Genomic DNA, 27,297 nt, shown 5'->3' with positions numbered 1-27,297 from the left:
ATTTGGTCGGATGAGAGCATAGCGACCAAATGATCGACTAGTCGACCAGGAGACTACAGCTCTAGTACAGTAGCCCTATATGTACAAATAGTCCTGCCTTGAAGTCACTGAATTTTTTTAAACATATACATGTTTGGTTAACATTTGTAAAAAGGAGGCGGCAGGAGATATGGAGCATCAAAGGCAAGGTAAGTAGGGCCTACTAAAATAATTATTTTTCAGAAATGTACTTGTCACCTGAATTATATCAAAGGGGTGATCCCTGTTTTTGTCAGAGCAGCATTTAGGACGTGGACCAGACGTTATCTGTCCGTGGCATTTCAAGCCCGATATAAGAACTGTAGGCTACAAAACATGGTGAGTAATTTAGTCATATATATGTGTGATTATATTTTGGGGGAACATGTTAATATGGTCATTTGAACTAGGCTCACTCAGAATTAAATAATAATGACTGAATGAATGGCCCTCGTTTGGAGATATATATATATGTATATATATATATATATATGTAGGGAGAGAGAGAGAGAGAGAGAAGAAATTCTGAGCATAATTATATTGTCCCTCCCGGTGCCCATGGTGCCTCAGTCCCTCAATCTGATATCTCTATATCTCCTTTCTCTTATTTCAAATGCTACCAAAATCAACACAGACATCTTTTTGAGAATAATGATTGAATATTTCTAATGGTGTTCAGACCAGTGAAATAATGAGTCTGCAGTGTTATAAAAACATGTTCTATTTATATCTTTCAAAGAAAAAAAAAGAAATTCATTGTAGCACCTCTGCAGTTAACGTCTAACTGCTTTAGTTGCCGCGGCAGGTCTGTGAAACCAGGTCAGTGGCAGCTGCATCAAATAAATAGCCACCGGAAGTGTCTGATCTTGGAGACATTGCAATAGTAATGTTTCATAGTTTGTATTGGTCCTAATACCCTCCTGCATCAAATGATAAAAGTAGGCTATACATCCATGAATTCAGTGGAACATTTTTTTTCAAGGTAAAAAGCAAAGTTTCAACATTTACAGTTACATGGTCTCAGTAAAAGCATGTTAATATTCAATGTACATTGATCCAACATATTTAGTGTCTTCTCCTTAGTTTTTTTGGGGTCAATCTTTTCAATAAAACACCTCTTAAGAGGATATTCTGATGTGTTATACCTTTAGTTTTGGTACTATTACCCAACACCAAACATTTTTGTTTATAACAACAGAAAACCTGAAAATACATACATTTGAAAAACATGCAATTTCTTATGTCAGTGGTACACTTTGTATACTGTTGGTTTGTACAGAACTATTTAGTAACTGAATAAAAGTTATGTTCTTTTGTGTCCATCCACTGTGGTAGGCTACAGTTCTATCCTTCCATGTGTACAGACTTTGAAAAGGGCAGAACAGCATATCTCTTATGTGCAATTTCTGGACTTTGATAGTGGATCACTGTGTTCAGCCTTGAACCTAAATCATCCTCAGATGTTTTTAGCCTCACTGTGAACAAACAAAACAGATAGCCTATGCCATCAAACGTCTGAATAGGCACTGTACTTGAAATGCTGGGAGAATCCCATCCACAAAAAAAATGCTAAATGCACATTATAAAGCTCATTTCTGCAGAACTTTGCTGAGTACTCTGTGCATAAGCCCACGTGTAGAAAATGCAATGCAACCTACTTATTAAAATAAGAAGTCCACACTGAAAATACAGGTAGTCATAACATGATCCCATGCAACATGAAATAGAGCAACTGTTAAATGTTAAATGGGATAAGACCCTGTTAAAATGCCAGCAATTCCATCGTTGAACACAATTTCCAGCTCTGAAAACAGGTGCTCACATCATATCACGTCCATACCATTCCGTGATTTTATGGAGCATTTGTAGCCCACACAGTACTGTGAAGTGTGCTACTAACTTATAAGTTGTTATAATGACGCAAAAAAGTTAGGACTTGGCGTGACAAAAGCCCAACAGCGTAGCATAAAACCTGTGTTTTACACTACCAGTCTACGAAGCATCAGTAGCTCCCGCAGGGACCAGCCCACTCCCACTGTGCAACACCTTCTGAGTGTGTGTGGTGGCGAGATTAGGCGTTCTCGCTCTGGCCATGCCCCCATTACTGCTGTCGCCTAGGAAACGGGGCGTGGATAATGCGCTGGTGAAGCAGGTGACTGACGTGATTGGCTGACGTGTCGGATGATGTAGTAGCGTGCCATCGTTCCATCTGCCCTATTGGAGTGCGGAGGAGCCACTCGGTGTGTTGGTCAGACCGGCTTTCTGTGCTTCAAACCGGGAGGCTGCACTCAAGACACCATCACACCTCTCTCTCAATAATCATCCATTTACCCACCCAAGGTAAGTCTGTGTATCTATTCAAATAAATGCATTTATGTTAGTTGCCAGTAAATATAGGCCTAGCCTATAGGCAACACTGAGAAGTGAATTCAACCTAGGACGCGCTTCGGTACATCAGAAGTAGACAGTAAGCGGAGCGGGGATAAAAGCCTCTACAAAGCCGCTCCGTTAACGCATCCAGCGGAGTGATATATTGGATAGAACCGGCTGCAGCCGCCGCTGCGCACTGTACAGGATATTGGCTTTAACGTGTCAGTTTAATCACCAGCATGAACAAATTAGCAGCATTTACTGATGTTTCTTTTTCTCAAAAAGGTCATATGTTAATGCCTTATTTAAAGAAACGACGGGAGTAATTAAGAATTTAATGGTGATAATAAATTATTATTAGGCTATTATTATTATTATTATTATTATGATTATTATTATTAGTAGTAGTAGTATTAGTAGTGTAGTATAAGTAGTATAGTCGGAGTAGTAGGAAGGGGGGGTCCCCATGGTCACGGTGGATTTCTAAATGAAACCTATATTTTTGGAATCGTGAAGGTCTGTAGATAATGAATTTTGATGTTCCCATCGCGGAAAAAGGGTAGTCCTCGGAATTCCGGCGGAATTTCGAATTCCGTCAATCGGAATATATGGAAAAAATAAAAAATCAAATGTATCCACACCTTCTGAACCATATATTGTACAGAGACAAATAAACCATCTTTTTTTGCATAAATTAAGCATGAGAAATCAATTAAAATTGTTATTTTAATGATTTAAAATGTATGTCTATGCGTAATTGCCTTTTCTTTGCAAAATTTAGCAGAAAAAATATGAAAAAAGCTATGACCTATAGGAAATTTTCCCAATTTGTCGGTATTTGGTGAGAAACATCAGCTTTTTAATAGCTATAGAAAACTGCCCAGCACTCTAAGCTTTCATTTGATTGGTTACATGTTGCTGTAACTAAAAAAAATAAGTCTGGGAGACTGTTAGAGCTATGTCTACTCCCAAATGTGTGATAGACAGGTCAAAATGAGGGATAACCATAACTCTTGAATCATACATCATACATATATTAATGAACCAATGTTTTAATGTAATTTTTTATTTTACAAATTGATTATGGTGTTCTCTTGATGACTGAAGTAGTTTTTATGTATTTAGTTCAAATAGTATTTCTATGGGCTGAAATATGTGGCACCAGAAACTGAATTTGAATCATTTATATTTGAATTTGAATTTCTAAACTTGAATAATTGCATTGAAAAACTGAATTTGAATCACATAATTTGCAATTGAATTTATTTCTATATATCTTCACATTCAGTTCTCACAATTCAAATTCAGTTCTCAAAATTAAGTTTCAATTTTCTGTGTCAGACATCCAGGTAATTTAAGGATGAAGGAAGAGCAATCGAGCGCAGATACACAGGACTCCTCTTCGGCCAATCAGCACCTACGATTTTGAGCACGTAGGAAGAAGCGCTCGCATTGATCCATAGACCATAGACAATAGGCTCGTTTGAGATGATGAGCAGGTGGCTGCAGCGGGGGGCGGTGACAAAAAGCTGCGGTGAAGTCGGACAGTTTCCTGACAGTTTCCAGCAGCCTTCAGTCCGTCCAGGAAGTCACAGACACATTTACATCCTGTCTGGAATGATGTCAATTCACTAAAAAAGTGATCAGACCCATATATCAGTTTGTTTTCAGTCTCCAGTTGTTTTAATTATGATAGATTAATTTATTAAAATGCTTTACAGGTGATCTGTAGTTTATGTTCATGGTTTATCCTCCATTTGACATGAATTCTCTTGTAAATCAGCATCATATCAGTTTGACCTGTCCCCTCAACTACACAGGCTGAAGAAACTGTGTTTGACTATAAGGTTCATATTTTCAGAGGAAAAAAAATACAAGACAACAGCTTTCATTAAGGCTCAGTCAGATACAGTCAGGGCTTCACATCAGATGTTATTTTAAGAATCCTCACATCCCACTGACCACAAGTCTCTGTGTTGCTAAATACTTCAATAATTAAACCGTCCAATATTAATATAGTACAGTAGACTCTGTATAGTTTATGATGAATATTTTCAGTCTCTGACAACTAAACTTCACCATCAGTCACACAACATGTTTTCTGTTCACATAATAAACCTTCAGATCAGACAAATGCAATCTTAATCTCTAAAATTCAGCAAAAATGAGTAGTTTATCTAAAACGTCATATTGTTGAGTCGACATCTGAACCAATCGGCTGTTAGATCAGGTGAGAGCCAGGCGGTGCAGTCGGTGGAGAGCAACTGCAGCGCCTGGCTCTAAAAACTGCGGCCGCCTCGCTTTCGCGGTTTTATCGCTGTCCACTTTTGTAATACGTCAGAGCAAGATGGGATGAAGTCGGACACAAAACTAGCTTTTTTCATATTTTTTCTGCTAAATTTTGCAAAGAAAAGCCAATTACGCATAGACATACATTTTAAAAATATAGGTTTCATTTAGAAATCCACCGTGACCATGGGGACCCCCCCTTCCTACTAGACTAGTAGTAGTAGTGCTGATAGTACTATAATTAGCCTGTTACGTGGTTTCTTTTTTTATTTTTGAGAGCGACGTGATTAGGCTATTACACCTGACCCACCTGACCAGGGGCATAAATATGATCAATGCAGGGAGTGTAGCTGCACTGCCGCCCGTGAGGTGGGGGGCCCATAGCCTACTTGGGTGTAGAATGGGCCCGTATGAGTGATTGCCACCTTGGAAATATGCCTGTGTTCAAAGAAGAACTCTCATTAAATTAAAAACAGTGGCCTTTTTTATATATGCCCTTAAAAAAGGCAAACCAATTTCTGTCACGTTTCTTTTCTTTTTTTTGTAAAATAGTCAGTAGCATTTATAACAAAATTAAATGATTATTCTATAACTATAAATCAACTGTTCTATAAATCAAATATTCTATAACTATCAATAAACTATTCTATAAATCAGCTATTGAATTTCTTAAATTAAATTAATAATATCTCAATTTCTTATTTTCTTTGGTATTTTTTGTTATATACAGATATGCCATGATGATAGGTGGGTAATATGTATGTTGATGTTATCCAATGTCAAGTCTCTGACCATGTGATGAGACGATATGTTCATGATAGCGTGCCCTAGGGCCCATCATAATAGTGTGCATTGGAGCCCATCGTAACTACTTTACGCCACTGCACCTGATGCAGTTAAAATATTTAAAGTATTTAAAGTAACTAATTGAATGTAAGTAGGCCTAATACATTACAGGCCAGTGGTTCCCAACATGTCCAGCCACGGGGTCCGAATTGCTCCTTAGACATTACCTCAAGGTCCACAAAGTTTAATATATTCAGTGTCATCCTTGTGTTTGGCCATGTCTTCAAGCTAGTTTGCTGTGTCTGTTAAATAGCTGTTATTCTATTCACTCACTCTGCAGCAGGAAACAGCACTTCAAAATAAAAGCTTTTGCCGTAAATTCACTGTACTTCAAAAAGAAAGTATGTTTTTTACAAACTAGACCCGTTCGCGAGTCACTTGCGGTCCATTCAGTGAAACCTGTGACCCACTTTTAGACCGTGACCTACCAGTTGGGAATCAGTGTTATAGGCCATTATCTTGGTAAGTTCACATTAATGAAGCGTACTAATTTAAGAATACTATTTCATTCCTCTGATTAAAATACTGATTTGTCTTGGGGCACCGGTAGCGTAATGGATATTTATTTATTTAAGTTAGAAGCTACAGTACACATTAATGAACATATGCATGTAAATATGCCGGATTATAGCCCCAGGCGCCCCATGTACAGAGGCGATGCTTCACTGCAGCGGTCGCAGGTTCGGTTCTGGCTTGCAACACTTTGCTGCATGTCACCCCCCCACTCTCTCTCTCTCTCCCCATTTCACACTGTCCTGTCAATTAAAGGCAAAAGCCCCAAAAAATAATATACAAAATAAGAATAAAAATAAAAATTGTGATTTGTCTTTATATAATGATGAAATTGAAATACAATATTTCCCCTTGAGCTTGACTTGTGGAGCTGAAGTATAAAATGGCAGAGTGATGTTTTCTGTGATCACCGACCTGACCTGCTCCCATTGTGGATGCTCTTGTTTCCTCCTCTTGTTATGTAATGGTGTACAGTCACCTCCAGCTTACATTACTCTCCTTGTGTAATTTGGTAGCTCGGTTGCACCATGCTGACCCGTCTGTTCCGTATGCACGGCCTCCTGGTGGCCTCCCACCCCTGGGAGGTGATTGTTGGCACAGTCACCCTCACCATCTGTATGATGTCCATGAACATGTTCACTGGTAATGACCAGATCTGTGGCTGGAACTTTGACTGCCCCAAAACAGAGGAGGTGAGTAAATGAATGAGATGGTTGAGAATATGTCAGTTATCTGTAGTAGAGAATCCACCACGGTGTAAAGTAGGCCACCAACGTAGTTTGAAAGAGCCTCAGGACTGTCCTCCCACTTGTAATTCAAATTATATGTCATGCTTACATTAGGTAAATACTTTAACTAACCACACAGCCCTGACTAGTGTGTTATCACCACTAAAAATTAATATGCATTGTCATGACCAATTGCTAGGACTCCTATAAAGCATTTTTAGCAGCGGTAGAGCCACCACGTTACTCCATATATCTCAATGACTACCAGATGGATTGCCATGAGACTTGGTACAGACACTCAAGGATGTGTCCATATTTCTTTGGCAATCCCCTGACTTCTCATCTGGCACCTTATCTCTTACTGGAGGCAGAGGCGTACTGGTTTCCGTTTGAAGTCCGAGTAGTATTACCCAGTCGCATTTATGCAAACTGTAAACTGTCTGTATGGAGAGGAACTGGCCAAAATGGCAGTTGGGGTAAATTTTCCTCAAGGGTTTTCTACCAGAAAGGGATCTATTGGTTAAGGTTAGGAAAAAAGTTGTAGTTTGGGTAAAAATGAACAAATTTCTGTCAGAAAGGGCTTTCTTGGAGAAAGCCTACAAGGAAAACTTCTCACATGTGCACCAAAATGCTATCTCAGAGCTTTATCTTATGTTAGTTTTTTAGTGCATTTTGTATTCATACACAAAGTTGTTTATAAAGATTAGCTGAAATGTCTGACAGAAAAATTCGCTTGGAGGGCTTTCTGACAGAAAGGGACTTCTTGGTTAAGGTTAGGGGGAAAAACTCTTAATGTGGACTAAAATGGGCTAATGGGCTTCTGCCAGAAAACTCTTTCTGGCAGAAGCCCTCTAGGTAAACTTCTTCCATGTGTGCATGAAGTAGGAAGTCTTGGCCCAGGTATCTGCTTGCTACACCGGATCTCCAGAGATGTTGGCCCTCGCCCCTAGAGGCTTTATCCCAGTTAGACAAGAGCCAGTGAGTTGTGAGACTGCTAACCAAGGAATAGTCTGGCACATAACCTTACGAAAAATCATGTTTTTACACACAGAAATTTAACAAATGTGGTTAACGGGTTAATTAGTGTGAGCTTTAGAGGTACTGCTAAGAGGATTTTGGATAAAGCCAGGCTAGCTGTTTCTAGCTATTTTAGGTCTTTATGCTAAGCTAAGCTAACCAGCTGCTGGCTGTAACTTTATATTTAGCATGGCAGTGAATAAGGGTATTTCCCTAAATGTCCAACTTATCCTTTAAGTCTTTGATTGAGGTTTATCCTTTACTTCACTATACATTTCTAATGAATGTCTGTGTTCACTGATAAGATTTTTTATCTCCTTACAGCAAATTCTGAGCAGTGATATCATCATCCTGACTATCACACGTTGCATCGCCATTGTATATATTTACTTCCAGTTCCAGAACCTGAGACAACTGGGGTCCAAATATATTTTAGGTAAAATATTGATGGATACTTGAACTGTTTATAAGATGCTTGGATGTGACTAAGATGCTGTAATGGGAGTGGATTCTTTGACCTAACTAGCAAGAAATAGCTAAAATGTATTTCATCTGCTCTTTTGCAGGTATTGCAGGCCTCTTCACCATATTCTCCAGCTTCGTATTCAGCACAGTGGTCATTCACTTTCTTGATAAAGAGCTCACAGGCCTCAAGTAAGGACACACTCAGCATACAGTCCTTTCTTAGCAGAATCTCTGTTAAAACCCCAGTTGATTGTTCTGTTCTGTCCTCCAGTGAGGCTTTGCCATTCTTCCTGCTTCTCATCGACCTCTCAAAAGCATGCGCTCTCGCCAAGTTTGCCTTAAGCTCTAGTTCTCAGGTATGACGAAATATTTACTGATCACATTGCAACATGCCACAGGAAATCCAACAGTAGCCCTGACTACTACAATATACACTATAACATTTTCAGGATGAAGTAAGAGACAACATTGCTCGTGGCATGGCAGTACTGGGACCTACCTTCACGCTTGATGCCTTGGTGGAGTGCTTAGTGATCGGAGTGGGAACCATGTCAGGTACTTGCTGCCATTCGGAGTTTTCCTGTTGTTGTTACACCATGACATCACTGTCAGGCGTGGTTACAGAGATGAAACAGGCTTTCAGCCAGACAGGACAGAACAGTACCTGTAACCCTTGTTAGGATTGCTTAATTTGGTTGTGAGTCAGATCCCAGACTGTATAAAATAATGGACATAGCCAGTGTAATGTCACCCATTGGTTTGTGGACACCTACTTTGAAGCTTTGAGGTTGGCAATTTGGCCGTTGCCATCTTGGGTTTTTGGAGCCAGAAGCGACTGTATTTGGACAAGAGGGTAAAGATAATCCTAACGATAGCTGCTAGCTTGGTTAGCATGGTGCATTGACAGCTATGTTTAACTGTGATAATGCTAATGCTAGTTTTTGCAACCCGAAAAACAGGCTTAAAATGAAAAGTACTTACCAGAAAAACTGAATATCCAACTCTGTAGATGGTCTTTTAGTACAACCAAACACTGAGCAAGACTTTTGAGATGAACAAAACATTACAATTAATTTCCGTGAACAAATTAACTTTCATGAACTGAAAACACACTATGCCTATACTGTGTGAATCTGGGGTTACGCAATAGTTACGTTACCTAACCAAAGTTGTTGCTGTGGTCACGACTTTTCATCAGATAGCCCTCATCTGTCACTTAAAGCCTTAATAACATTTAAATGGGTCAGTTATACAAATATTGAGTTATTATGAGCGGGGAGATTAGCTACAGAGACCAAAACTGTTTTTTGCACCAGACTGAAAACGTATTAATTTCTGCTGTAAAGTTGGACATTTTAACATAGGGGTCTACTGACTTGCTTTAGAGCCAGCCTCATGTGGCCATTAGAGGAACCACAGTTTTTGGCCACCCTGGAGGTTGCGGCTTAAGCAAAATGAAGCGTTAATGGAGTTGAGGGAGACATAACAGAATTTTGAGGCTTCAGTATGCTAACTTCGTGCAACAATTGTCAAGGTGTGTTGATGTGAAAAAGTAAGTAGGATTTGAATCTTCTTTTAATTTTAACTCCCCATGTCTTGCACCTCCCTTTGCAATCCACCTTCAGGTCTTTGGAACAGCTACACTTTTCCCTCATATATTGTACAAACTAATTTAATGCTCTAACCTTAACCCTGCTGACACCATATCAGTTAAAATGGCCCATCCATCCAACCAGACTCTTATGCAAACGATGGCCTGTTTGGATTTAGCTGACCAAGATGAATGAAATAAAAGTATCTGTCCTTTATCTTTCAGGTGTGCGGCAGTTGGAGATCATGTGCTGCTTTGGCTGCATGTCTGTCTTGGCCAACTACTTTGTGTTCATGACTTTCTTCCCTGCATGTGTGTCACTGGTGCTGGAGGTAAGGCTACAAGGTGTTTCATTGTATGTGTGTACGTGTGTGTGTTAATGTCATTTTGATTAATGTGTTGTGTGTTGGCCCGTATAGTTGTCCCGGGAGAGTCAGGAGGGCCATCCTATCTGGCAGCTGAGCCACTTCTCCAGAGTGATGGAGGAGGAGGAGGACAACAAACCCAACCCTGTAACCCAGAGAGTCAAAATGATCATGGTAACACCTCTCTTGATTTATTTGTTTCTTTGCCTGGATTTGAACATGAGTGTGATTTTTAATGTCTGCTCTGTACACAGTCTCTGGGCCTGGTGATGGTTCACGCCCACAGCCGCTGGATCGCTGAGCCTTTGTCTATCAACACCACAGTGGGCATCCCACAGGTGGGCATGGAGCTTGACCACCTCTCACCCAGGAGGATTGAGCCAGAGAAACCCCTGTGGCACTTCTACCTCACCAGGTTAGGCTTGTGATATGCTTGCTTTTAATTCCATGTTTGCTTGTGCCTGGTGGCTACCTTGTCTTTCCTGCAGTGCTTAGGAGCATCAGTTGTGCTTGTCCTCAGACATTATTGCTACACATCCACAGGATGCAATTAAGTTCATCAGCAGTGGAGACTGTATGTCAGCATGTAAAGTAGAGCTGCAGCTATCGATTGCTATAGTAATTGGGTTTTCTACTGATTAATCCATCCATTAATCGAGTAAAATACTTTTGCTTATGTATTTACTTTCAAATACTTTTCTATATTAAAGAGCAGAGAGAAAATAACAAAGGTCTCTTAAATGAACAACTAATTTTAGAATTATCAACATTATTGTTGCTTAAATTGCATAATACATACAGCACTGTGTTTCACATGGACAATTACTGTAGACAGGTGACGTGAGACACCTCAGAATAGGTGTGATTTGATGGGATGGATTGCAAAATGGAGAGAGCAAAAGTGAAGGGTGAAGAAAACAGACAGACCAGAGAAAAGTGTCTTAAGTTTGGGATCATTTCCAGCTTAAACAAAACCAAAGCTATGTACAATGTGTCTAATATTTCAGCATCTCAACAGGATCCAACACAAGGTAATAATAACCTCCGCATTTAATGTATATCAATATGATTGCTAGTTGTGATGAAGGCTCATAAAGAGTGTGCATTAATTATGGCTAAGTATACAGATTTTCAACCAGCTCTGTGTTGTTGCAATGTGGAAAGTAACAATCATGCAGATCAACAACTTTTAGCCTCCCCCTTTTGCTTGTGCCTCAAAAGTGTGCCAAATGATGCAAAACCAGAGCTTTGGGCAGTATGGAAGGAAGCCAAACGTGGGTCATGTACACAATCCCCACACTACTTGAGCTTGAGCTGCTTGAAAATCAGCAGTTTTCCTTTTGAGAACATAAATCAGAATTGTGGCTAGTTAAGCTCTGGTTTCCATTTTAGAATAATAAACATTATTATTGCTTAAATTGCATACAATAATTAGGCCCCAATAGTTATTTACACCACCTGATATTTTGCTTTTTTGGGTGTTTTATGCATTACTGTGAGGGGAGTGTGTGTGTGTGTGTGTGTGTGTGTGTGTGTGCGCGCGCACATTCTTGTGTGACTCTTGACTCTTAATAATAACCGAACAACTTCAACCTTTCATAAATTGACTGCAGCATTTTATTTTCTGTTTATTTTCTTGAGCAAAACTTTACAACTTATGGACATAATCACAGAAAATAAAATCTTGCAGTCAATTTGTGAAAGGCTGAGCTTCATTCAGTTATCATTAAGATAGTCACACTAACACAAAAACACATACACACACACCTACTCCCCTCACAGTAATGCATAAAATACTGCAAAAAGCAAAATATCAGATGGTGTAAATAGCTATTGGAGCCTAAATACTGTATGCAATTTAAACAATAATAATGTTGATATTTCTAAAAAGGAAACTAAAGCATTACCAGCCACAATTTTGATTTATGTTCTCAAAAGAAAAACTGCTGATTTGAAAGCAGCTCTGTCTCACCACAGTGTGGGAAATTTATGTAGCTGAACTGTCTGTGGCTTCCCTTCATGCTGCCCACAGCTCTGGTTTTGCATCATTTGGCACACTTTTGAGGCACAAGCCATCCATAAGGGAAGCTGAACGTTGTTAATTTGCATTCAGCATTACTTTCCACATTGCAATGACACAGAGCTGGTTGAAAATCTGCATACTTAGCTAAGTTTTCATCTCAACTGGCAATCATATTGATTTACATTAAAAATGCTAAGGCTAATATTACCTTGTGCTGGGTCCGCTTCGTGGACTGGATGCTTTCTGTTGAGATGCTGAAGTATTAGACACACTGTACAGTTTTTGTTTGGTTTCAGCTGGAAATAATCCCAAACTTTGACACTTTCTGTTGTTTTCTCTGGTCTTTCTGTTTTCTGCACCCCTCATTTTTGCTCCCTCCATTTTTCAATCCATGCCATCAAATCAAGTCTTCTATTGTGAGGTGTCTTCACATGACCTGTCCACAGTGATCATCCATGTGAAACATATTGCTGTATGTAGTTATATGAATTAAACCAAGCCTTGATGCAAATTAGTTGTATGGATGATTTTTAGTAATGGAGTTACTGTAGTTTCTTGAGGTATAGTTTCAGCCCTAATTTAAAGTAAGAACAGGTCAAAACTCCAGCAACACTACTAAGAACAACTTTATCGGCATACCGAAGATAGTTCTTTCACTAACTTCTCTATTTTATAATCTCTTGATGAGATTTAATTATTTTAAGTATCTCCAGATATGCAATGGTGTTACACAGCGGCCTTCTTGCTTAATACTCCAGATTTTTTGCTCTGACTTTGTTTCTGACACCATGAAGACTGGTTGTATTCACAAACAACAGCAGTGTTGTAAATGATGTTCAAGTAAAACTTTTCTCTCAACAGTTTCTTTTGGTATGACGGCATAAAGAGAACATCAAAGTGTGTATTTAAGATAAAGGACCAATTAAAAACTGAACAATTGTTAACCAAGGCCTAAAATCAATACTAACACTTGTACTACATGTTATTGTGCCTCTCTCCCTGCAGAATGATAACTATGGACATAGAGCAGGTGATCTGTCTGGCCTTGGCCCTGCTGCTGGCTATCAAGTACATCTTCTTTGAGCAGGTTGAGATGGAGTCTACGCTGTCGTTGAAGAACCCCATCACTATGTCTGCCCCTGCCCTGACCCCACGAAGGCCCACTGAGACCTGCTGCAGGAAGGAGCCATGTGCTCCACGACCACTCCCCCCTGCCCAGAGCGTGGCTGCCCCGGCACCTGCCAACCAGGCAGAGAGAGGTGTGTCTGTGTTCTGTGTGATGATGCTGTAGCAGATGGACTTGTGTAGCACTGTGGTATCAAACTACGCCTTGTTTCCCTAGATGAGGTTATCCGGCCCCTGTCTGCCCCGGCGGCTGATCCTCAGCCAAAGAGCCTCTTTATCGTAGGGGAGGAAGAGGAGGGGTTCAAGTCTGAGACTGATCAGCTGAGCATCCCAACAAAGCCCAGAGACGTGGATGAATGTGTGGCCATCCTCAACAACCCTGAGGTATGACATTTCACACAAGCCTGCCTTTCACAGCTGATAAGTCTGCTAACCAGTGCTTAATTTGAGCCGGAACGTACTGGAACGCGTACCAGGATCTTTTCAGAAAAGGCCCTGGTGCGTTCCGGAACTAATTTGCATGGGTCTAGAACTTCTCGCATCTAAAAACTACATACAGTATTGGCTGATGTCACTAGTGTTGCAGGGTATACTGGTAATGGTCGACCGCGGTACTAAACCTCCACAGTAGCCTACATATGATAGTTCAAAGTCCAATCGCAAGACAGTGAGTGTCCATACGACGCGCCGGCCACCTGGCACTCAATATGCTGCTGTAGTGGTTTGTTTTCCAGACATGTGGATATCTTTGAGCAGTGAAAGTTATTATTTATTTCTTTTTACTTGTCGGCAGTGATTTGTTTTCCACAGAACTCTACATGCGAGCATTTTACTCGCATTTGTGACTAAAAATAGTTTTGTGCGCGCAAATTAAATCATTCAGCTCGCTGTGTGAGTACAGATTTCAACCAGCAGCAGAAAGGAAAATCAAATCCTGCCGGTTGTGGGTTGAACGGGGGTCACAGACAGGATACGGCGGTCAAATACGGCAGAGGCTCATAGTGCTCCGCGCCGCAACATAACGGCTTACCGGCAAGTCCGCCTCCAGGTCCAGTAATTTCCTCTTCTTGGTGTCATGACTGCCCAGTAGTACCTGGACAACTGAGCCGTGACGGCACACAGGTATGTAGCGTGTCAGAGGAGAAACGAGCCGTTCCCATTTCTCTCTTTGTGGCAGGTAACGGCCCACAAACCTCACCACACTTTAGGGACTGTTCTTTACTTATGAAGGGACTGTTCTTTACTTGTCAGGGGAGGAGGGTTGCTGGTTGATTTTTATTTTATTTATTTATTTTATTTTGATCCCCCCTATGTTAATCACTTATTGATGCTGTTTTTGAAGTATGAATAAGTCAATAAGTAATTTATTTCATTGAAATATCATTGATGTATTATAGAAAAGTGATTTATCTTTTTATAAATGACAAAAGGCACATCTGCCTCATTTTTGCTGTGGTAACGTGATACTACTCAGAACCATGATACTTTCACTGGTATCGTACTGTGGGTCCCAATTTTGGTACTGTGACAACACTAGATGTCACAACCATTCCATTCGGAGTCGCGCAGCGAGGCGGCTTGGGTGCCGCTTAAAAAAGTGTTCCCCCACTTTTGGGAGTGGGGGAACACTGCTCTCTCAGAGGCCAAAAGTGTTCCCCTACTTCTAATTTTACAAATTAAGCACTGCTGCCAACCTCTCAGGTGGATGAATGGTTACATCACTCGGCCCACCTCCCAGCTCCACAAGGTGTCTGTTTCCATCATAAAGCCGTATCCCACTAAAATGTCTGCAGGGTCTGAGGCGGTTGTGTGATTTAACTGTGTTGTAATGAGCTTAGTCACTGCACTCTTTCTTTGAGGCTGAACCAATTAGAGCATGACGCCAGTAGTAAAGACACTTGCACTGATTCCTTTGGCTTTGTGTGGCCTCACATCTACTTAGCGCTCCACTTTCTCAGAGAAGACATATTGGTGCACATCACATGTAGGTGGGGTTTCATTGCAAGTTAGATCTCCCACACTGCACTGGAGAGTAAGACATGGGAGATAAGAATATTTCAAATGAAAATAATGTGAGCACAGAAATGGACTTTTAACATTATGAGAAGCAGAGTCATTAAGCTGGTCACACCTAAAGGGACAGCTCACACCATAATCAAAAACATATTTTTCCTCTTACCTGTAGTGCTATTAATCAGTCTAGATTGTTTTGTTGTGAGTTGCCGAATGTTGGAGATATCAGCTGTAGAGGTATCTGCTTTCTCTTCAGTATTATGGAACTAGATGGCACTCGGCTTGTGGTGCTCAAAGCGCCAAAAAAATCAATTTGAAAAACTGAACAGCGTGACTCGGTTACTCAAGATAATCCACAGACCCTGTTGTGAGCTGTTGCACATAGGAACTATTTTCTTTCTACCAACCTACACCCACCAACGGTATCACTGTGCAGAATGACGTGTGCATCTACTCGTGGACAAGAGGCTCGTGCTTGTGACAGCATGAGATGTAAACATTAATGGCGTCCTCCTTGGCTGAGCTGTAACACTGGCTAGCTCAGTGGTGCTAGGTGAGCTAGCAGGAGTTGCATGGTGGTTAGCAGTTGTGGTTTGGTACAAAGAAAAGTGTTTGTACGTGAAACTCCTCACAACCATGGATGGGTTATTGAACGGGCCTACCAGGCACAGGCCCGCAGCCCCAGGCCTCCCTGGACTTCACCTACAAAATGTCCCTCAAATTAACACCTACTGACCAGCAGGTTAATATGACATATGACACAAAAAGACATAAAACGACCATAAGGAGATGCATTAGAAATAGACACAAAATAATTACAAAAAGGGGTAAAACAACTGCAGACACAAAAACACCAAAAAAAACAAAATGTGTCAAAGAGACACTAAACAACAAGAAAGAGACTCAAAATGACCACAGATTACAAAATTACCTCAAAAATACACAACAAGACTACAAAGAGACACAAAACAACAACAAAAAAGGGGCAAAACCATCACAAAAACTGTGTCTTGTTCCTATGCATGTTGAAGAGATGGTGGTGCCATCTGCTTGTCTGTGCCCAGGGACCCATTGTCTTAAAATCCACTCATGCTCATGATGAGGTCTGTCGATAATCTTGAGTAACTGGGTCATGATTTCTGGAGTAAGACATTGCTGTTGAGTTTTTTAAATGGATTTTAATGAGCGCACAAGCTGAGTGCTATCTAGTTCCATTATCTTAGAGAAAAGGCAGCCTATGTCTCCAATACTTGGCACCTCACGCTAATCTTGTGGTTACACTGGGCACAAATATAACATATGAGCAAGTGAATAACATGTCAATGTAAAGATGTGATTAGATGCGAATTCCTGCTGGACGTGATTTCGCATCACACGCTTATTTGCAAGAGTTGAAAATTCTGAACTTCAGCGACAGAGTCGTGCTGTAATAGCCGTGTCGTGTCGGTCTGTGGCTACCCCGAGGTTTATGACACCACGTGCTACTTTTATAGAAACAGGAATAAAGAGGAGCTCAGACTTCAGCCCAGACAGATTTCATGCGCATATGTTGTAAGTTATTCAAGCGTATGAAGTGAGTCAACACAAAATATTCTCACATTCAAACTTGCACCAGTAACATGACGCAAATACTTGGGTTGCGTTTGGTGTGAACACAACATGAAAACAGTCTCGATTGATAATAGATAATTATAGATTGGTAAGAGGAAAAATATGTATTTTTGATTTTTGGGGTGAACTGTCCCTTTAAATTAATGCTGAGCTTGATATACAGCTATCATGGCAGTTGATGATTACTTTCAGTCTACAGCCAGAACAAAGATGTTGCCTGCAATGAGTCAAGATTATGTTGGTATGGAATTAACTGCCTATTGGATTGACACAGATATTAAATTATATCCATAGTAACAGAATTGTAAGAATCTATAATGTATAGTGTAAATAATAACCACAATCCATTTCTTCTAATCTTGAGTGAATTTTTGTAGCAGATTCACTGGTCTGACCAGACGACACAGTAAATAATAAGTCACTGCTTGATGGTGTCTGATGCAGCTGGGGGCTCGTTTCCTGAGCGATGCTGAGGTGCTGCGGTTGGTCAACTCCAAACACATACCTGCATACAAACTGGAGGCCATGATGGAGAGACCAGAGAGAGGTGTGGCCATACGAAGACAGATGATATCTGCCAAACTTCCCTCTCCTTCTGCACTCTCCTCCCTGCCGTACACTGACTACGATTACTCCAAGGTAAAGAGCTAAACACACAAGACAAACTGCCATGCTCCCTGTGACCCTCTACTTCCTCTTTTACTAAGTCGTCAGCGTTTCTGTGTTACTGTTTTCCAGGTTATGGGTGCCTGCTGTGAGAATGTGATTGGTTACATGCCTGTACCAGTAGGTGTTGCTGGACCACTGCACCTGGATGGGAAGCAGTTCCAGGTTCCCATGGCAACAACTGAGGGCTGCTTGGTTGCCAGCACCAACCGTGGCTGTAGAGCAATTGCTGTGAGTGTCAGATATGTGTGATAGGGTCTTACAGGACAAGTACCAGAATGGACAAAATAACTGAAACAGTCAGCAACATAAGAATGATGAATATCCATCCATTGTCATACTTTCTGATCCTGCTTTAAATCTAACACATACAGTGAGAGAGGTGGTGGTGATGAGGCTCCTTTTATTCACATTTGACTTCTGACTTTGGCTTATTTTAGTCACTGTTATTGTTTTAGAGTACTAGCAGTGCAGAATTCTGAAAAATCATGAGCATAAAAAACAGCAGCTGCTTTATAATTGTGATTTCTCAAAAATATGTTATGTGAGTGTTAATATGTTCTGTATCTGAATTGTGTTGTAGCTGGGAGGCGGAGCCAGCTGTCGTATCCTGGGTGACAGCATGACTCGTGGACCTGTGGTGAGGCTGCCTTCTGCCTGTCAGGCTGCTGAGGTCAAGGCCTGGCTGGAGAGCACCGACGGATTTCAGGCCATCAAGGAGGCCTTCGACAACACCAGCAGGTAAAACATGAAGCCTGACATGGAAAGAAATAGAATTCAAAGTATTTGCTAAATGTTTGTTGTGTGTGTATACATGTTGTTTCTGTATGAATGAGGCTGTGGTCACTGTTGGCAGGTTTGCTCGGCTAGAGAAGCTGCTGGTTGGTCTTGCTGGGAGAAATCTCTACATCCGCTTCCATTCCAAGACTGGAGATGCCATGGGGATGAACATGATCTCTAAGGTAACTGTTTTATAACTGTGTGTGTGTGTGTGAGTAGAGATTTATTCCTAACATCCTTCAGGGCCTTGTTTAAATGATAAGTGGTGTACCTGCAGGGTACAGAGCAGGCCCTGAACAGACTGCAGCAGAACTTCCCAGAACTTCAGGTGGTGGCTGTCAGTGGGAACTACTGTACCGACAAGAAACCAGCTGCCATCAACTGGATCGAAGGCAGGGGCAAGTCTGCTGTCTGTGAGGCTACCATCCCAGCTAAAGTGGTCAGAGAGGTAGGAGAACTAGCACTGAGAGTGCAGCTTACTGATGTCTTTGCTGGATTTCAAGGTCAATATGACCTTGCATCTGTCTCATTCTTGTAAATGCGATATCTCAAGAACACCTAAAGGGAATTTGTTAAAAATCTGACACAAAAGTCCACTTGGACTGAAGAATAAACTGATTAGAATTTTATGGTTTAGGGTCAGCAAGTCAAGGTCATTGTGACCTCACAAAATATGTTGTGCTGATTGTATAGATCTTATGTGTTATCAGGGAGAAGATGTATGTGAAGCATCCATGTTTTCACAGATATGGATGTAAACTGTAAGAGAATCTTGACTGGTGCGTGGAGGCATACAATTGGCAGTAATTCTAGTTTAGAATCAGAAGTGACCATATTTGGACGAGAGGGTGAAGATAACACTAGCTGCTAGCTTTGTGAGCACAGTGCAGTTGCAGTGCCTGTTAATGCTAATGCTCAAAAGAACAGGCTTAAAACCATTAACACAAAACAAACTTACCAGAAAACTTCAAACTTCATCATAGAGGGTCCTTTAGTATAACCAAATGCTGAACAAGCCAGTTTCAGGTGACTAAAATGTTAATATTAACTTTCATGGACTGAAAACACCCTGAAATAGCCGCTTGATTTCAACTGGTGGCCTTTTTGTCCATAGATGGAAGTGTAACAGAAATCCATAGTAAAGGAGACTTAAAATTTGTAAATGGACACCCTTAAGAAAGGATACTGCTATTAGCCCATCAAAATCTTAGACTGTAGTTGTGGTACAATTTTCAGTGAGTTGTAACAGTGGATGCTGGTTCCCTGCAGTAGCTATTATGAAACAGGATTCAAATTTACCCTATATTTGTTTAGGATCTTCCAAATTTGAAAGTGCTTTACATAAATACAAAAGTACATTAGAATATTTGAAACACAAATCCCCCAAATTACAGTTTGTTAGCACAAAATTCCTTCTTTGTGTTAGTAGGCTACAGCTCAGCAGGGAAACATTTCAGGAATTCTGTCTCAAAGACTTTGGGAGATACTCACTTGATTTGACAAATTCAGACTCCTGAACAGGGTCAAAAATGTTTTTCACTACCTGCCCCTGTGGAAGGAAGGACGTTTTCTTTCTGTCTGCCTCAGAAATTTTATCTGCCACTTTGGAAATCAATGTTCTAAATGTGGGAATAATATTTAGATCAGACATCATTTAATGTAAAGAATAATGACATTTAATGTTCCATATAGCATATATACACCTTTACCAGCTGCAACATTAAAGTGATGAACACATAAATGTAACAGTAATTATAATCCAATAATATATTACTCTTAAATGAGCCTGCATAATGAGAACTTTTACTTTTGGTACTAAAAGTATATTTCTAATATTCTAATACTGACGTGCTTTTACTTCAGTAAGATTTTGAATGCAGGACTTTTACTTGTAACAGTATTTTTTTTAATGTGGTATTACTGCTTTTACTTCAGTAAAACATTTGAGTACTTTTTCCACCATTGGTAAATTCCAGTGTTAGAATTACACTGTGGCTTTTCAGTAGAGCCCTATTTTGTGGAGTGGTAGGGTACTGCATATGTGCACGTTCATATGTGAACGAGCCAACCTACATTGAGAAGCACAACACGGAAACTTAACTTGAGGAGCTGCAGTTTTTATTCATGAACATTTGAAAAGTTTTCTGCTAGTTTCTCCTCTGAGCACTTCCACTGTAACTGTTGCTCCCTTGTTCGCTTAACCAGCACTAACTCACCACGCCCTGAGCTAATCCTTCAGACAAATATTGATGTGAGGTAGTGAAGTTGATACAATAACAAGTAGACATGTATAGTGTATGTGCTGTAATGGATGTGGATTGAACCCATCAGCAACACAGAAGACAGGCAGGACAGTTTGTAATGAGCTTTAATATACTGCTTGTCAATCACAGAATGAGCAGGGACACTGTTACAGGGACATTTTTAGATGATCTTATTGTCTTTGTGTGAGCAGTTAAAAAAACAGGGGAAATTAACTCTTGTCCAATGGTTCTTCAGTGAAATACTTTAATCTGTCTTACAAATATTGAATTAATTAAACATTACAAAAGCACACAGATGGAGATAATAAATGGTAAATCTAGATTCAATATCATAATCTCTTAGTGTAAATAAAAAAATGTTGTGGCTCAGGAGGTGGAGTGGGTCATCCACTAATGGGAAGGTCAGTGGTTTGATCCCTGCCTCCCCCACTCCACGTTGAAGTATTCTTGAGCAAGATATTAGACTCCAAATTGCTCCCAATGGCTGTTTTATCGGTGTGTGAATGTGATAAAGCTGTATAGCAGGTGGCACCTTGTACAGTAGCTTTGGCCACCAGTGAATGAGTGTGTGTGTGAATGGGTGAATGTGACTTGCAGTGGAAAAAGCACTTTGAATGGTTGGAAGGCTCGAAAGGTGCTATACAAGTGCAGGTCCATCCAATCCGTTTACCATGACATTTTATACGATTTTGTGCTCTATTAATGAGAATCATCCAATCTCATATTTACTCTATACCAGCAAATTAATGTTCACTCCTTGTTGCTGTGCTGCAGGTGTTGAAAACAACAACAGAAGCCCTGGTGGAGGTGAACATCAGTAAGAACCTGGTGGGCTCTGCCATGGCAGGCAGCATCGGTGGATTTAACGCACATGCAGCCAACCTGGTGGCTGCCATCTACATAGCCTGTGGACAGGTAAAGGAGTTCAGAGAAAATATTGTGCATGTGTTTATTTCAATGTATACTTGTGTTTGTTGTGTTAATGTAAGTGGCTGTTTGTGTCCTCCAGGATCCTGCCCAGTCAGTGGGCAGCAGTAACTGCATAACCCTGATGGAGGCATCAGGACCAACAGGAGAGGACCTGTACATCAGCTGCACCATGCCTTCCATAGAGCTGGGCACTGTAGGAGGAGGCACCAACCTGCCCCCCCAGCAAGCCTGCCTCCAGGTTAGGGTGGCCATATTTTGATTTCCAAAAAAGAGGACACTCGGCCGGCCACGACATAGCCTACTTAAATGATACTCGCAGTTTACTCAAAGATGCCTTATAATTTTAATATATTTAAAATTTATATGTATGGATAGAAAATTCAGTTATATTACAAAATAATATCTCTCAAAGAAAGAAATTGAGATAGGCCCCAATAGGGACACATACACACACTAGAGTGTGGCGATCCGATCCCGATGGTACCCGACGGGTCGGCCGAGTTTGGTCAAAAATGTAGCTATAAATTGTATTCGGGCTCGGGTCGGATTCGGTCAGCTTTCAGAGAAAATGTAGTGTAAAATAAATAAAATCCTATTGTCTGTCCTGTTTATTGCTTGGGCACTGTTATTTACGTGACAACACCTGAACATAACACACACAGACACACATTGGCTGTTTGTTTCTATCTCCCCCCTCTCTGGAAGTCTCGGACCTCCAGCTGCCCGCCTCCGCCTTGATTAAACGCTAAAAATAAAATAAAAGAGGGAGACAGGTTTTTCTTATTTTATCTTATTTTGTTATATTTCTCTCTCTCCTCTCGCTGGAAGCCTCGGACCTCCCGCCGCCCGCTCCCGTCTCAAACATGGAGGTCTCCCTCTCCGCAGCTGAGCACCCACGGCGCACGCCCAGCCTGTTAAATAGCCTGTAACCATAACAACTGTGTGACACAAACTCAGTGCTTTGGTCATTAAATAACGTCGGGCTCGGTTCGGGTTCGGACAGAAATATGCTGCCCGTGCCGCACTCTAACACACAGACACACACGGAAAACCGGACATTATCAACAGTTTATAAAAAAAAACCCGGACGCCCCGGATGGGACGTGAAAAGTGGACATGTCCAGGCAAAAGAGGACGTTTGGTCAGCCTACTCCAGGTACACACACACACCAGGCTGTTCTCACAAATTTTTCGTATGTTTCCATACGTAAAGCAATGCACACAAATTCGTACATATCCCATGTATCTTGAAAGGCTGTGATCACATGACCAATGTGCTGATGGCAGTAAACAAGAAAGCAGTCTGGAGCGCTTTAAGAAGGCAGGTTGGGGTGGTGGATGGGTCACAAAAAACAAGACTTTAGCCTGGGACTTTCCCCTGGATATGCGTGTTCGAATGCGTGTGAACTCTGTGACGGTTTGTGTTTTTAGTTGACTGGGGTGCCAGCCAGGTCTCTTTCCTGGCATGTCAGTACAAACCCCACAGAAGGACGAAACCTTACTAGAGATTACATTCTTTTTTAAATGAATGACCACATTGACATATACAGATAAAAAGTTTGTATTGGAAGCAACAGGGAAAACCACAAAAAAATGTCTCTTAGTTTTGACTTTCTTTTCAATAAAGTAAACGAAACAAAATAAAATAGGCAGTTCAACTCAGAAATAAGCAATTCCTCTTCAAAACCAAAAATAAATCAATTCACTTTTCAATTCAGTTCCTTTTAGTTTCACAAAACTCCGCCGTCTCTCCCTGCCTCTCTCTTTTTGACTCCCCAGATACAGTTTTTTTTTCCCTGCGAGTAGCGAGAGTTTCCGGTGGGTCCGGGGAAAATTGTCCGGGTTGTCACAACTTTAAGTGAACTTTGAGTCATTTTAAGGTATGTCCTCACCACGTCACCTCAGTAACTTTCATTGCCAAAACCGATCCTCCCTAATTTTACGTCAGTTATGTAACTGTACGTTAAGGACGTAACGTCATTCGTGGGGCATAAATTCGTAGGATATCATACCAATTGTTGAGCATGCATTTTTCGTTGGATGTCATATGAACACATTTCTGGCAACTGCAGGCAATGAAAAAGAAGTCCTGTTAGAATGAATGTAATCAATGATAATTCTGCTAAGCTTGGTGGCTCACAACATATTTAAAGCCCAGTTCAGACCAAAGATTCCCAATGAGACAAACCGTTTCAGAACGTTGCAGAGAAAAGTTGCAGCAGTAGGAACTGGCCAGCCTGATGATGACATCTGCATCTCAGCTGGTCAAATCACCGGCGGCTGATTTTAGAACGTAAAACACATCACCTATTTTAACAGCCAATCAGCTTGTGGTAAAGTCCGTTGGTCAAGTCAAAATAACCACAGATGGTATGTTTGCTTGCTGCGGCAGGCGCTTTGTCCCCACCAAGCCCTCTGTTTCCAGTCTCATAGTGTGTGTCGGACAGTGGGTTGCTACTGCTACTTGCTGTATGTGCTTATTTATATTATTGTGGTGTATTGTGGTGCTCGTTTTGTTTCAGTTTCTTTTCTGCTGTTTCATCACTACTAAAAATGTAACTTAAGCCAGTATCTCACTATCACTGTCCTCATTCTTATTTTAAGAAGCTACAAATTATATTCAGCCTCAAAATAAACCTGAAAAGCTGGAAATCAGAACCGAAGTACAGAGTTGTTGCATCGAGATGATACACTGTCTCACTTAGTTGCATTGGTGTGAACCGGCAGGTTTTTAGAATGTTGCAGAGCGGCACATTGCAAGTAGCTGCCTGTTTCAACTCATCTCGTCGCAAATCTTTGGTCTGAATTTGGCTTATCAAATAATCAATAATTTGTGTGTGTGTCTGTGTGTGTGTGCAGATGCTGGGTGTACAGGGAGCCAGTCAGGACTGTCCAGGGGAGAACGCGCGGCAGCTGGCCAGGGTTGTGTGTGCCACCGTGCTGGCTGGAGAGCTCTCACTGATGGCTGCTTTGGCTGCCGGCCACCTGGTAAAGAGCCACATGACGCACAACAGGTAAGAGCAAGGAACCTCTGTCTGTGAGCCAGTTTTTCAACAAATCAGCATTGGGCCAATTTTGCACATAGTTGCATTAAGTTGTCAACTTTCAGAGAGAAAAGGGAGAGGGAGATATTGGGTGGGCAGTTGGTGGTAGGGAATTGGGGCGCGGTTGCAACAGGTGGCTTAAATGGCTTAAAACTCACATATGAAGTGAACAGCGGGCTCCTGGGTAAAAGTCTGGGGTCTGTTGGACCCATCCCCTCCCCCCATAGGGACTTTCTAGCTCTTTATATTACATTGTCGCTGTTACAAGCTGTTGCCACCCAGCAGCATTAGAAACTGATACCACCCAGCAGCGTACCATAATGCTGCAAAAGGTGCCTTTGTATGTCGGTATCTGACTCTGAAATCACTGAAAGCAGCAGTATGTGACAAGTTCAGAATGAGAATAGACTGTCTTTCATCAACCATAACAAAGTGTTTTTTGTGTCTAAAGCTGACCATGTTAACCACAGCCTTTCCAATGTATCACCTACTGTACATAATAACATGCAAATGTAAAATATCCATGGTTTGCAGGAACGCACAGTGCCAACATGTTTCTAGTGATTAGGTTTGATTTGACATACAAAGGGTGATGGACTCTGTTCCTCCTGCAGATCCAAGGTGAACCTACATGAGACTCCAGGAACATGCACCAAGAAAGCCTCCTGAGAGCCTGAGAGCAGCCCTGCCTCCTTCAGTGAGCCCAGGTGACTGGACGGAGCGGTGGACCCAGGAAAATATGGACATTATGAAAGGGACTAATCATTTATTGAGAAAGCAGACCTCACACGTCTTCCAAGTGCTTTCTAAGAGACACTGGAGTGTCTTTTGACCAATCTCTATGCTGGATATGAAGAGCTAATCAGTGGGAGTATATTCATTTTCTGTATCTGTCTGTGTTTTATGGGGCTGGCTAGGAGCACTTAACTTCGTTTATTTCCACATTTGGGAATGCTGTCAGAGTTTTGGGAAACAGACATTTTGAATTCAAATGAAAATGTCTGCTGTCCTGTTGCCAAATGGAGCATTGTTAATACAGATTCAGTAAATGTTGAATGTGTGACTGCGCACGGCAACTTAAGTACAATGCTGCTTACAGCTGATTCTGCATCATTTGATGTCTTCATTGGGGTGCTTTGTGAAGCTAACAGGGACACAGTGTCAATCAGCCCACACAGTTCAGCAGTACTGCAAGCAGACTCCAGTCCTGGCTCAACCACAACAAGACAGAAAGATTAACCATGACTGACATCAGGAGTGAATCAATGAATGTATGAATGATTGAATATGTGGATCCAAGAGGCACTTGAAGATTTCAAGGCTCACCTAAAGGCTGAGCTCGGGTTGAGGATAAATAAACAAGGCTTTGGGTGCCTGTACTGCTGATGTAACCATGAAACAAATTATTAGCGCATTCCCATTGGGTTTATACCATATTATTACCATACAGAAACAAATCTAATGGCCTAACTCACCTCTGCTCTACATGTCCAGTACCAAAGAAAATAACTTTATATCAACAGTGTTTACTACAGATTTGTGTGTGTTCTCGAATCCACACAATCCAGACCAGGTTATGGTGTCACTGTGCGGTGATACAGTGACTTTTCCAATCAGTCTGCAATTTAAAGTGCATGCTAATGCACTTTAAATTGCAAATTCAAAGCATATTGATGCTTAAAAATGTAATGTAAGGTACTGCAGATGTGGGTGAAATGAATTCAATTACAGTGAGTCTTCCTGTTGCACCAGGGGATGGCAAATATTTTGGATATATTTTGTAATAAATACAAACAGATTTTACAATGACACATTGTACTGTTTTGATTAATGCTTTGTCATGAATTGCACATGAGGTGAAGTATGGCATTTATAATAGCATAACAGTAAATGCACTGCTGGCCTTGACACTGAAGAGCTAACGTTCATGTCAGCAATTAATCCGTCTCTATGGATGCAAATATAAGATATAAGTATTTGAATTTTAACAGTCGCTGAATAACCTAATATTGAAATTGAAAAACCACCAAATTCAAAGCATTGACATTTTTTACACTGAAGATTAACTTATTTCTGAATTCACCTCTTTGAAACTTAAATATGAAATTTCTTCATTCGCAATTCCAAGAGGTGAAACTCAATATATATTTTATTCAGTGTTCACAAATTCTCCTCTCCCTCAGGTTTCCTTAAAATGTTCATTTAAGTTTTTAAGGTTTTCTCCTTATCTTGGTCTTATACTTAAGGAATCCCTTAAAGTTAGTTAAACCATTGCACAATAGACTAAAGGTATTACAAGCTTGAGCATAAGCAAACAAATAGCTATCATGGAAACCTTAGTATTTCACCACTGTAGAATATTTTACTGCTGTAAATGCCTTAACATTTTTACATAACTAAGGAAACCTTCTCAGGGTTTCTGTGCAACACCCAGTAAGTCCCTCAACTTAGGAAAAAAAAATATATACATACTTATGGAGAAAACTTAAACATGGTTTGTGCTACTGGCACCAGATTTTCGAAAAAGTACATTCAGGAGACTCAAATTCGATTCACAGAGCAGGCTATGCAATCAAATCCTGTTTGTGCTTAAAAAACTACTGTCTGTCCAGCCGTCGGATTCTGGCTGAGAATGTGTA

General features: G+C 40.9%; 1 protein-coding gene across 1 annotated transcript; it reads left to right on the top strand.

Moving 5' to 3' along the window:
• The first annotated feature begins 2,216 nt into the window (after positions 1–2,216).
• Positions 2,217–26,467, top strand: LOC126393666 (3-hydroxy-3-methylglutaryl-coenzyme A reductase-like). Its single transcript, XM_050049935.1, has 20 exons — positions 2,217–2,358; positions 6,552–6,728; positions 8,106–8,217; positions 8,348–8,435; positions 8,518–8,602; positions 8,696–8,801; positions 10,063–10,169; positions 10,257–10,376; positions 10,457–10,617; positions 13,231–13,484; positions 13,568–13,734; positions 17,419–17,613; positions 17,713–17,871; positions 18,224–18,381; positions 18,497–18,602; positions 18,698–18,868; positions 21,459–21,599; positions 21,694–21,852; positions 24,474–24,628; positions 25,273–26,467. Exons 2-20 carry the CDS (start codon positions 6,564–6,566, stop codon positions 25,325–25,327), a joined length of 2,664 nt encoding a protein of 887 aa, XP_049905892.1. The 5' UTR covers positions 2,217–2,358; positions 6,552–6,563; the 3' UTR covers positions 25,328–26,467.
• Positions 26,468–27,297: the final 830 nt, after the last annotated feature.

The sequence above is a fragment of the Epinephelus moara genome, chromosome 8 (genome assembly GCF_006386435.1).
Source record: "Epinephelus moara isolate mb chromosome 8, YSFRI_EMoa_1.0, whole genome shotgun sequence".
NCBI classification, from domain to species: Eukaryota; Metazoa; Chordata; class Actinopteri; order Perciformes; family Serranidae; genus Epinephelus; species Epinephelus moara.
Note: the sequence above shows the minus strand (reverse complement) of the source record. Positions and strands in the feature narration are given on the sequence as shown.

Coding starts and splice junctions, on each gene's coding strand:
- LOC126393666 (XM_050049935.1), top strand. CDS start 6,564: ATGCTGACCCGTCTGTTCCGTATGCACGGCCTCCTGGTGGCCTCCCAC. Junction 8,218..8,347: donor GGGGTCCAAATATATTTTAG/GTAAAATATTGA, acceptor GCTCTTTTGCAG/GTATTGCAGGCCTCTTCACC. Junction 10,618..13,230: donor TGGCACTTCTACCTCACCAG/GTTAGGCTTGTG, acceptor CTCTCCCTGCAG/AATGATAACTATGGACATAG.